The sequence below is a fragment of the Pan troglodytes genome, chromosome X, assembly GCF_028858775.2.
Source record: "Pan troglodytes isolate AG18354 chromosome X, NHGRI_mPanTro3-v2.0_pri, whole genome shotgun sequence".
In the NCBI taxonomy this organism is placed as follows: domain Eukaryota; kingdom Metazoa; phylum Chordata; class Mammalia; order Primates; family Hominidae; genus Pan; species Pan troglodytes.
In genome coordinates this window covers 128,500,387-128,512,677 of record NC_072421.2, presented here as the reverse complement: position 1 = coordinate 128,512,677, position 12,291 = coordinate 128,500,387, and the positions used below count along the sequence as shown (strand labels likewise).

General features: G+C 46.4%; 1 protein-coding gene and 1 long non-coding RNA gene across 3 annotated transcripts in view; one reads left to right on the top strand and one right to left on the bottom strand.

Annotated features, from left to right (window-relative positions):
• The window catches only part of ARHGAP36 (Rho GTPase activating protein 36), a 34,222-nt gene extending 30,900 nt beyond the window's left edge, over positions 1-3,322 (bottom strand). Inside the window, exon 1 of the mRNA XM_003317678.5 lies at positions 556-3,322. Coding sequence (XP_003317726.1) covers positions 556-613 — 58 coding nt within the window. The 5' untranslated portion in view covers positions 614-3,322. The remainder of the gene's footprint in view (positions 1-555) is intronic.
• Positions 1-12,291, top strand: part of LOC104004000 (uncharacterized) — a 37,358-nt gene that overhangs the window by 9,262 nt on the left and 15,805 nt on the right. The gene's annotated exons all lie outside the window — the stretch shown is intronic.

The following is a 12,291-nucleotide window of genomic DNA, read 5'->3' as shown; positions in this document are numbered from 1 at the left end:
CTGCCAACCTGTTGGGTAACCTTGGGCAGGCTTTTCCCATCTTCAGTGTCATCATCTCTTAAATGAAGGGGTTAAATTCGACGACTCTAGGGGGTCCATTGCTGATATTCTGTGTTTGAGATTGAGACAAGGGGACGAACTTCAAGGCAAAATGAATCCCCGCCTCCTTCAGGGTCCCTGGGGCCTGGCTTGCCCTGTCAGGGACATTCATCCTTGGGCCTTGAGGGTCCTTGAGTTGCGGGACGCCGCTCCTGCGCGTCTGGCCCCAAGGCTCTGGCTGTCCCTGCCGGCGGCTGAGCCAGCGACTCCGCCCACGCGCTCGTCCCGCGTACCGCCGAGCCATTAGCGCGATTGCTCGCGGTTCCCGGCAAAGCTGGTGATTTATGCGGGGCCTCGACGGGGCAGTCCCTTGAGCCAGGAACAATTAGCTAAAAGCCAGCAGGAAGGGAGGCAAGGGGGCGACCAGTCAAGCCCCAGGGCGCCCAGAGGGAGCTGCAGCCGCCGGCCGCCCCCGGCCGAGCACCCCAGCCCCCCGACTCGGTGGGCCCCACTCACCACGGCGGGGGCGGGGCTCAAAGGCCGAGGCGAAAAGGCAGTCCAGTATCCACGCCATGACCCGCGCTGAGTGCCCGGCAGCTCGCAGTTAACCTTTGCGTCGTCCCCCGCACCGGCGGCCCTAAGTAGCCCCCGGTGACCACGCCCTGAGCCGCACCCTGCACCCAGCTAAGAGTGTCTCGGTCACCGGACACCTCGAGCATGTCACGAAGGGGGCAGGGCCTCCGGGGAACCCCCCCTCCTGCCAGAAGAGAGGCCGCTGGTCCCGCAGCCCCTTGCCCCACGCGAAGGGAGGCAGAGAGACACAGCTCCTGTCCTGGGAAGCTGATTCTGAGGGCGGGACCCTGCCCCTACCCCCAGGGAGCCCAGAGTCTGAGGGGAGACGCCATCTCAGCCCTGGTGAGCCCCAAATCTGAGAGGGAGGGAAGGTCCTTGTCCCCCAGCCCCACCCCAGGAGCCCTTGATCGGGCACATAAAAGCAGGCCTGTCCCCAAAGGCTGGAATTTGAAGGCGAGGTAGCGCACCTGTCCCAGGGAGCCTCAGATCTGAGGGCGAGACAGTATCCCAGGCTCTAGAAAACTCCACGATTTAGCGGAGCGTTATCTCAGCCCTCAAGAGGCCTAGTCTAAGCGGGAAGCAGTGTGTTCCCCGGGATCCCTGAATCTAAAGGGGAGATACTGTCTCAGCCCTTGGGGACCCTCCCACCCCCACCCTTAACCCCTCTCTTAGGGCAGGCATCACCTCAGCCCCGAGTAGCTCCAAGTCTGATTTAAATCACTGGTCCGTTCTAGAGGACCAAGAATGTGAGCAGGAAAAACGATTTTGCCGCCTCCCCCAAGAAGTCCCATATCTGAGAGTAATCTTACTTCCCTTCTCCTGCGAATTCCGCAGCGAAGAGGGAGATGCTCTCCTGCCTGGGAACCTTTGTACTGAGGGGGTTGATCATCAACTGAGATAAAAGAACCCAGTGTCAAGTATGTATAAACGTGGGGTGCCCCCCAGTTGCTGCCGACTTACAGATTCCACTGGGCACTGATATGGGAGGGGGACCCACATTTATTTTTAGAAAGAATTTGATATTTGATATTTCAATGGAGGGTGGTACTGTGTTGGATTTTCTTACACTTCTTTTATGGCTTTGTATTTTTACGTTTTAAATACATATGGAAGCACGTGCCATAATGGGTTCAGTGTTTGGGGCCTCTGGTGGTGGTAAAAACAGCCCTGCCCCCCAAATCCTGGGGTAGAAGCAGCCACCAGAGATGGACCACATTAGGCAGGAAGAGCTTCTAAACGAAATTTCCTTTTTACTTCAAGCCCAGGGGCCCAAATTAATTTCTCTCCCAATTCGCCAGTGGTAGCTCCACAGACGTGACTCTGTGCCTTGTTTTTCTCCACTGGGAGAATGGGGCTCTGTTGATCAAAATGCTAGTGAGGAGGTAGAAAGAAATATGGAAAATCTCCTTCCAACTGTTCGATTGCAGGCCAGAGGAGTGGAAGCCTCAATCACTGGGTCCACTGGGGAGAGCAGTTATTATATTTGCTTTGCTAACCACTGATATTAGTATTAATGCGGCAAAAGGGGTGCATAAAATGGAAAAATTGCCTGTACTTTGCTGTACAATTCTTAGCAAAGCAGAGCTATCTTCAGAGTTTAAAGGCCCTCCACTCGTTTTCCTTCCTTTCTGGGAAAAATGGTACCTCTCTGCCTTTGTACCAACTTCTAAATCATTTTGATTTTCTCTGTTTTCTAAAAGCAATCACAGACAACAAACACTCACCAGACCTGCTCTTTTACCGATTTCTTCTTTACGAATACTTAGTCATCCAAGCCAAACAAGCCTAACATCTAGAAATGTCCAGTTTCAGGCCCTGGATATTGAAATCTCAGCCTTACCTCTTCCCATGAGCTTATCCAGCACCAGCTTTTGAAATGGCCTCAATGGGTTCCTTTTTTTTCCAACTGAATGAGCTTTTTTTGGGCTCCCTCATGGCACAAAATCTGCCTGCTTGGTCCAATCCCAGAGTCCTCGGAAACTGAAATTTAGAGCTGCTTCCAGGGCAGCTCTACATGAGGTACAAACCCATGACAGCCGTCCTTCTTTGTTGCCTTTTTCTCAAGAGGTATAATGTAATAAAGGAACAAAGCTACAGAAACTCACAAACCTAGATTGGAAGCTCAATTCTGCTATGTTCTAGCCATGTAATCTTGGGAGGGTTATTTAATCTCTCTGAAGCTTAGTTTCCTCACCTGTAAAATGGGGATATTAATAGCTATGAAAAAGCTCCAGGTGGACCAAAGCATCTACTCTTTTGGGAAAAAAGAGAAGAGGAAATACAGAGGTCAGAATTCTTTAAAAAATTGATTTAGTAACTAAGTTAGCAGTTCTGCCCTGTCCCTTTTCTTTGACCTGCCTACTCTGCCACTTAATTACTTAGTGTTACATTCCCTTTGAAAATCTTTATCCTTAACTAAATTTCCTGGGGTAGAAGGGCATAATAGACATAATAGGGAAATGCATTCATCCATCAATCCATTAATTCATACAACAAATATTTTTCAAATGTCCTCTAGGTGCCGGATATTGAGCTATGCAAATAATGTTGATTCACTCAATGAATTATTATGCAATTATTTTTAAGTGTATAATTTAGAAGCTTATATGATAATCTGAAAATACGCGTATGATATTTTTAAATGAAAAAAAGGCAGGATGCAAAATGTGCACACATTGTAATATAGACAGCGCAAATAAATAATAAGCCTATATACAGAAAAAAAAAAAAAGGCTAAAAGGAAACGCACCAGAATCTGAGTCGTGATTGTATTTAGGTAATGCAATTATGGGCAATTTTTAACTGTTTTATTATTTTCATATCTTAGTATTCTCCAATTTTTCTTTAATAAACATATATTATTTTCTGGAGTTAGAAAATCCTACTTAGAAAAAAATCTACAACTTCGTCTCTGCTGAATAAAGGACTAGGCTAGATAGGAGAATGACGAGGGCCTTTAGGTTGGGGTTGTGCCAGTGGCACAAGGCACCTGGGCTGGCTTTGGTGACCCAGAAAAGGCTGAGAAAGTTGGCCTGCGAGTAAAACGCAGAATTCCCCTCCTGTGCAGGGGCACATAACAAGTTATGACTCCTCCTTTCTGAGGATGTAGGAGTCCTTAGTGCCCCCATCGAGCAGCCAGGAGCCTGCTAGCCTGGACCTGTAATCCCTCATCCCACGGTATGTGCTCACAAGGGACACATAGGACATCCTTGTCCTCACTCTGACAGTCCAAGACCTACGGCACGACAGTTTACTGCTTCTTAAGCGTCTTCTATTGTAATTCCAATTAAGAGCCAAGCATCCTGCTCCTAGTTTGGGTCATTGTCTTCCCAGAGGTCTTTAGCCAGAATGATAAAGTGAATCTGGGGCTTGTTGACTTTTAGAAGATAGGCTTCAGACCTTCTTAACTTTTTTCCTGAAGCCCAAAAGTGCTTGACACCCGGGCATATAATTGCTAATTAAATGGGACTCTAGGAATTAAAGGCCCTTAAACCTTGTTGTTGATCAGTGTTTCCCAAAGTACAATCTATTGGACCAGATGCATCAGAATCACTTGGAATGTCATATAACAATGCAGATTCCCTGCTCCCACTCCAGTCCTACTAAACAAGAATTTCTGGGCATGGGGACTAGAAAATAGTATTTTTAACAGGCCCTCCATGGTGGTTTTACGCCCACTAAAGTTAGAGAAACTCTAATATAGAAGAAAGAAGTCTTTCCCTGCAAACCCTCCCCTTGCGCCCTAGCTACAGGGAACACTGCAGCACCCTAGCCACAAGAAACACTGGGGCAACCAAATGGGGAAACTGGTCACTTTAACCCCACTCTACTTCTTTTGGGTGCATGGGGAAATATGTAGCATGGAAAATTGACTAAACCTTGAAACTTGACTCCTCATAGGGCCTAGGTGTGTTCAAAATGAGCATACTCCATACAAGTCATTCATTTGGATTTTCTAAGAATCCTTGTGTATATGTCTACATAGCACTTCCCAGTCAGGTTATTTCATTTGAACATTCTACTTGTTGGGTTCCTTGCATCAGGCAAGAGAGCACAGTGGAAAGGGCAGTTAAAATGCCAAGAGTGAGGCTGGACTTACTGGCTGACTGGCTGGGTGAATGTGTGTCTGCTTCCCAACATGAGCCTCAGGCTCCTCCTCCATGAAGTGGGAATCTCAATCCTGCCACCCACCTCCCTTTACAGCAGGCTTGTCCAACCCATGGCCCGTGGGCCACATGCAACCCAGGACAGCTTTGGATGCGGCCCAACACAAATTTGTAAACTTTCTTAAAACATAAGATTCTTTTGCCATTTGTTTTACCTTATCAGCTATCATTAGTGTTAGTGTATTTTATGTATGGCCCAACAATTCTCCCAAAGTGGCCCAGGGAAGCCAAAAAATTGGACACCTCTGCTCTACAGATTGTTAGGAAGGTCTCTGCATTTTCAGGAACGAGATAACAAGTACTTATTTCTGGGTCCATGAAGGGAATTGGCAGATTAGCACCCTGCCCCCCAGCATCTCCTTTTGAGAAGCCCTATCAGAAGGTCCACACAGAGCACACAGGGATCATATTTGCTCTCTAAAGGGGACTCCAAGCCCCAGGACCTCAAGACCCTGCCTCCCTGGTTTTCTATTTGTGAAAGACTTAGCTGGGCAAATGGTAAACATGTCAGTGAAATCATGGGTGCTTTGGGGGACCACTTTGAACCTCAGAAGGTCCTCAGTTTCCTCATTTCTCAAATGGGTTTATACAGAGAAATCTTGAAGTTCCTTTCTAGCTACTTAACAGCATTTCTAGGGGTACACTCCTTCCATAGCACTTTTTTCCCATAGCTCTATTAATTCTAAATTTTCATATCACTGAAACCTGACAAAGTCCTGGCACCATCTTTGTGAGGTAGATATGGGAGAGAATTATTCCCATTTTCTTAGATTTAGAAAAATGAGGCAAAGTAAGTGACTATCCCAAAGTCACCCAGGGGAGAAGAGATGAGCTGAGACCAGCCTCCACATCTCTCGCCCCCTGCCCATTCTTTTCTGGTACTCCTTGCTAGATCCCAGGAGCTGTCTGTCAGTGTGCTGACACCACTCAGGAAATGCAAGTTTCATCCTGACACTAGAAAGACAGAGCAACGATTACGCTTCAGTCCCCAAGGAGGCAGAGAAATTGCTTTTAGTTGACAAGCGCATCTCCCACACACATACCCCTCTGGTTGAATGAAAAGATAAAATCAAGTTAAAAATCCCAAATGCTCACTTAATTTTGTAAAGCATTTTGCTCTTTGAGCTAGGGGTAGGCAGGATGAAAGAATTTTCCAACTCCAGAAGTCTCAACAGGGTGGGGTAGGGAGAATAGTGGGAACAAAGGGGGGCACAGGAAAAAAATGTCAGAAAGAACAAAAAGCACGGGGATGTTTTCTTTCAGTTTTGTGCGCCATAATCAATAAGAAAATGGAGTTATCTGAAAAAAGAACTAGAAAAAATTCAGGTGTGTGCTTATGCCTTTGAAAAACTACAAGACATGCAAGCCACTGACATTTCCATTCTAGAAGAAAATTCCGTGGCTTCCAATAACAAGAGTTTAGGGGCTCAGCAGGGGGACCGTCCACTTCTATGTGTTACCATGGACTCATGGGCTTTACTACCTCTGAAGTTCATCTCTGCAAAGCACTTGCCTTTATATATTTAAGTGTAGCAGCTCTCAACGTACTCTCATATGTATTTTCAATCTGAATTGCATACAGCTTTGGGAGGTTGGCAGGACAGAGATTAGCACAACCCTCATTTTATAGAGGAAGAAATTAAAGTTTGAGGAAGGGGAGTGACTTGCCTAAAGTCACTGCCTTTTTTGTTTGTTTGGAACCTGTTCTTGAAGCACTTTTGTGCTTCCTTCTTTTGTGCATGGCTCCCTCTCACACTACCCATATCCAGCCTAAAATCTGGTCTTTAGATCTTATATGTCTCTTGACCCCTCCCTTGGACTCCAAAAACTGGAGACTTTCACCTTGCTGAGAATTCCAAAGCCCCTAGAAAGCCTGAGAAACTCCCCAGCTAAGAACATTTTATTCTTATGAGATGCATTCTGAAGTATTTAGGAGTGAAATGTCATGATATCTGCAACATATTTTCAAGTATATATATATATATGACTCTCTCTTTCTCTCTCTATCTATATATATATAGATAGAGATAATTTATTGTGCTATTATGTATACACACACACACAAACACACACACACACAAGTATAAGTTAAGGAGAATCTCCTCCCAGGCAGCCATCCCACTGGTCTACTCTAAAATCTGAGTGTTAGTGGTGCATGCATCTCATGGGGCTCTACCTCAGGACCCTATCAGGATGACCCAGCCCCAAACACAGAAATAGCTCTGCAGGAGGAGAAGGCTACACCTGTGAGTGGTTGTGATGTCTTAGATGGAGCTTGGGTGCTGGTAAGTGGCTGCCTGTACTGCATGGGAGTTTAGGGTGAAGGATTTGATGGTAAAGCAGCTTAAATTAGAGCCTGAGAGGAGTCCTTAAATAAATTCTAATTAGAGCTGGCAATTTTCCAAAAATAATTTTTTCTTTAATTTCAAAACTTGCTTATCAGGGTTGAAAGTGCCATTAGAGATAATCTAGTCCAACCTCTTCACATCACGGGGGCTGGTGGGAAGGGGACACTGAGATCCAGAAAGGGAAAGTGACTTACCCAACATCGCCTAGCAAGTTAGTGGCTGAAAAGGGACTAAAAGCCAGGTGTCCAGCATCCTAGTCCAGGGCTCGGTCCATTACATCACGCTGCTATCCCACTTTGGCTTCCTGGGTTCTTGAAAGGTCATCTGCCCACCCCAGGGCTTGCTTTCTTCAGACCAGCGTGGCACTTGGGGGATTTGCAGTCAGCGACAGTCCCTGCTGCTGGGAGCAGAGCCAGGCGCCTGAAGATGGCACCTGTCACATCCCACTGGAATGAATTACCTCCCTCTGAAACTGAGAGGGCCAGGCGGAATCTGGGAGCGGCACCTTGAGAGCAGAGTCAGTCCTGGCCCACGCGGCTAGCGTGCCATGGACATTCAAGGCAGAGAAGGTCATGGAAAATATCCTGAGCACTGTTTGCTGGGGAGCTTTCCACCTCTCTTGGACCCCAAGTGATTTATTGATTATTTTAGGGGCAGCCACTCTGGTTTATTGGTTTATCTGCCATTACTCGTGAGGGGGCGGGGTGGGGGGGCTGCCTGCCCGTTGCGTACCCTGGTCTGTCTTCTCACAGGATTGGTTCATGGGACAGCTTAGCTGGACCCTCGTGAGTCTGTCGGGATTAATGGCATTTGACTGTAGATCATGAGAAATCACATCAGTTGCTGTGGGTGGAGGTGGATGGAGCAAGCAGGAGGAGGGCAGAGGAGAAGAAGGAAGATGAGCAATAGCGGGAGGGAAGAAAAAGGACGAGGGAGAAGGGGGAGAGGAAAGTGCAATAAAGGAATTCTCTTGTACAACAACCGCTGACATTTCTGAGCCTGTAGCTTCCCTCGCTTTTAATCATTCCCTTCATTAAGTGCCATTTGTCAATGCAAATAGGTCTTTCTCCATTATAACTCAATCCTGGGACAACCCACGCCTTAAACAAAGATGCAAGGCTAGCTCCAGAGCCCTAGGTTTCCCTAACTAAGGGGCTGTTTGCCCTTCCCTCCCTGTATTCCTCCATCCCAGGAGCCATAAGATTGGTATGTGAACACCAAAATTGACCCTGGGACAAAAGATACCAAGGACTGACTTTAACTTCTGAGCTACTTTGGGTCTGGCCCCCACCCAAGGACCCCCTCTCCTGACTTCTGTGGCCCAAAACCCTCTCCTGCTTTCAAGCACCCAGGGCTTATAACCGTCCTGCTGTTCCACCCCCTAGATCCCAGGAGAGTTATGAGATTGAAAACTAAGCGGTAAGGCAGGAAGGTGCCATCAGAAATGCATCTGCCTAGGACCAGAGAGCAGCCATGCCGGAGAAGAGGGGCTGTAGCTGAGGCTGGGTCAAGTGGCAGGACGGCCATTTGACGCATTTGGCAGGCTGTGCACACATGTTGAAGAGGTGAAGACCAGGTTATATTCAGAAAGCCCTTCCTTTTGCCCCTAATAAGGAAATTTCTGGCCAGATCACAGGACTCTGGGTCCCTAGTGCCTTAGCAAATAACAGGAACATTTAAGTCTCTGAGTGACTGTGGACCCTGACTTCATTTTTAAGATTGGCTCTGGGGTGGCAATTTCAGTGACAGGGAAGGAAGAGATTGTGTAACATGGATATAGGTCATGGACTGTAGGCCCTCCTCACTGGGCCAGGCTCTGGGGCCTGGTATCCTGGGACTGGGGCTACAGCTCTCTGCCATCTCCCTAGGGAAAGAGCCACCAGTATATTCTCCAAATCACACACCTTGCTGTCCTCAGAGACAGTCCCTCAAATCTACTCAGTGATCATGAGATGCCCTGAAAGTTATGGGGTCAACAGTGGTGATATTAGTGCCCAAGGCCAGGTTCAAGGACCAAGTGCAGAACGTCGGCTCCTCTGGCTTTTTTGTCCTTTCCTCCCACCTCAAAGGAAAAAAGGGATCCTCTCTGGGGTTCTCCTCACTAGTGTTCTGAAGCTCGGCCCCTTCTGCTGCTGCCACCTCAGCCACCAAGAAACCTCTGACCCTCTTCTACCTTCAGCCTCTTCTCTTCCGCTAACTCCTTCCTTCCTACACACATCTCAAACCTCCCCGTAAAGCATAATCTCTCCCTTGGCCTTGTTCTACCTGCTCCTGGGTCTGCAAAACTTCTCAAATGTGTAGCGTCTACCATCAACTCACTATTTTACCTCTTCCCACTCCACTTCCACTCTTGAGGCCTTCCTAATTCTAGATGCAATGGCTCCTTGTCAACTCTCAGCCCTCTTGGCTACTTGACAGCCATTTGCTACCCCATGATCTCTTTCTCCTTATTAATTGAAAACTCCTCTGCTCTCAGCCAAACCTCCCAGGTCTCATCTCTCAGAATTCTTCTTCTGTCTGTTCAGTAATCCTCTCTGTCATCTACTTATTCATCTTTTCTTTCCCTGTGGGCTTCTTCTTCCCTGTAGCCCACAAAAACATTGAAACGCTCCTATATGGAAACAGTCTTCCCTCAACCCTGCGTCCCCTTCTAGCTATCATCCATCCTTCCTTTCTCAGCCTTAGTCCTTAACACCTTGAAAGAGTATTCTAGATATGCTCACCTTACGTTTCCCCAAACATACCTGCCATCCACGGCAAGATGGCTCCTACCCCCTCCATACATGCACGTGCGTGCATGCATGTGCAGACACACACAGCCCCTCTCAAAGCAGTTACGAATGTTTTTTTTGGAGGCCTGCTCCAAGGGGACACATCTCTGTCCTATTTTGATTTTCATTCTCTGCAGAATGCTACATTGTAAGTCTCTATTTACTGAAACTCACTCTTCCCTTGGCTCTGCGGACACTGCTATACTGGTGTTCTTGCCTCTGATTTCTCCTTCTGGCTCTGCATTCTCGTTTGGTACCCTAAATGGGAGCATTGCTCAGGTCCTGTCCTCAACGCTCTATTCTCATGTGGAGGGGCTCATCTACTCTGATGGCCCTTATCTCTCTGGATGGCTCACAATACCTAAAATAGTCCTCCATATAGTAGACACTTAAGTAATGTTTACCTAATTGATTAACGTTTGTTAATTGCACAATGCCTGGTACATTTCAAATGTTCTGTAAAGACTATTATGGGGGATTTTACAGTTTACAAGCATTTCCTGTATATTTGCCTGTCTTCATCCTCATCATAACCCTGTGAGGATGATTTTTTCTTATTCTCATTTTTATAGATGAGAGCAGAGGAGGGAGCTAATGTTTGTTTTCTGCCTATTCTGTGCTAAGTGCTTAATACATATTTTAATTTAATTTTCACAACAGCACTGTGAAGTAGGTGTTCTTAGCCACATTATACAGATGGGAAAACTGAAGCTCAGAAAGGAATTCAAGATCACAAGGAGCATATAATTTGCCTCCTCTGCTATTTCATTGTTCTGTAAATTTGATCATACAAAATTTAGTGAGCAATACTGGGGAGGCATATAAAAGGTATCATACAGTGATATTATAATTATTGTTTACATATGAGTATTTTTTGGTTTGCATTTGTATGAAATTTAATGTCATGCATATAAAAAGCTGAAGAGGAAAATAAAACCCTTCTATTTCCAAACATTCTGTGCCTTTCTCCCTGCATATTATAATAAGAACAGATTATTAAATGTTTACCATGTGCCAGGCATTATGTTTAGCATTTTACATGTGTGCTTTCATCTAATTCTCACCACAACACTATGAGGTGGGGGCTATTATTATATCTCAATTTATACATAAGGTAATTGTGCCTCATAGGAGTTAAGTAACTGGTTCAATGACCCCTAGTTAGTTTGTGAGGTAACTGAAATTTTAAATCAGGTTGGTCTGACTCCAAAGTGAATATTCTTTAAGTGATACCAGACTGCCTTTCTAAGAGGATAGGGAAACCAAGTCTCAGAGAGATTGTGAGGTCAAGTCTCCTGACTACATTTTTTTCCAGCTGAGATGCTTCAGCTGCTAGCATCTCTTTGTTGAAGGGACTGCTTTTATTGTCAATAATCTTTCTATGTCTGTGGTCTGTCTCCTCAACCACATTGTCAGCTCTGCCAAACCTCTTTAGCTCCCCTACAGAGGGTCCTCACTAAATACTTGTCAATTGATAAGCATGGGGCTCTCTTCAGTTGAGAGAATTATTAATAAACCATCAGGCTTTGACAAAGCCCTTCTGATCTCCAAAGAAGTTGAGCCCTTGGAGCTTAGGAGATGTATCAATTCCTCGCCTTCCTGCAGCTTGAAGTCAGGAGCCCACACTGCCCGCCTCCGCACAGCATCCATTCTCCAGGGAGCCTCTATAGCGTCAGAATCATTTCACCGAAGACTAAATTATGTGTGTGACTCTGGGAGGGTGAGGTCTCCGTAAACGGGGAGAAGAATGTGGGCTGTGATTCTGCATGCAGATGGACCCTGGGGATGTTTCGCACCATCTGAGATGATGTGTCAACCTCTGGCAGTGGCACTCCATAGAACAAGCTTTAAAGATTGATCATTACTGTTATTATTGGGAATATTAATAATATTTTTACATTCGTACAGTGAACTCCTGTTTACGCAAAAGGCTCCTGCACAAGAATTCATTTTTTTCGTTTGTGCTGGCCTTCCACAAAACCTTTTGGGCTTCAATATTCCCCCAAAGAAATATTCCTCTGTCCAGCTTTTGGGAAAGAGAACCACCCCAGGGAAACAGAAACAGCTGAGACCCTGAGAACGGGAACCTTAGCTGGCTGGGACTGAAGGCCAACAATTGATCCTGCTGAGCAATGAAATACGTTTGGAGCCTGAACACAAATCCCCAATCTCCTTCCTTCTCTTTGCCTGTTCCCAGAGCTGGCGGGACCTCCCACCCCAAGCAGAATCCGTAGTTCCTCCCGCAATCAGAATTCACTCTTCCTCATCCCTTCCCCCATCGATGGCCTCAGGGACACTTATGTGGAAGCCACCAATTATCTCTTCCCCTCCTCTAGACCAATTTTCTCATGCATTTGTATGAGTTCACTTAGCATCCTGCAAAGAGACAGGCAG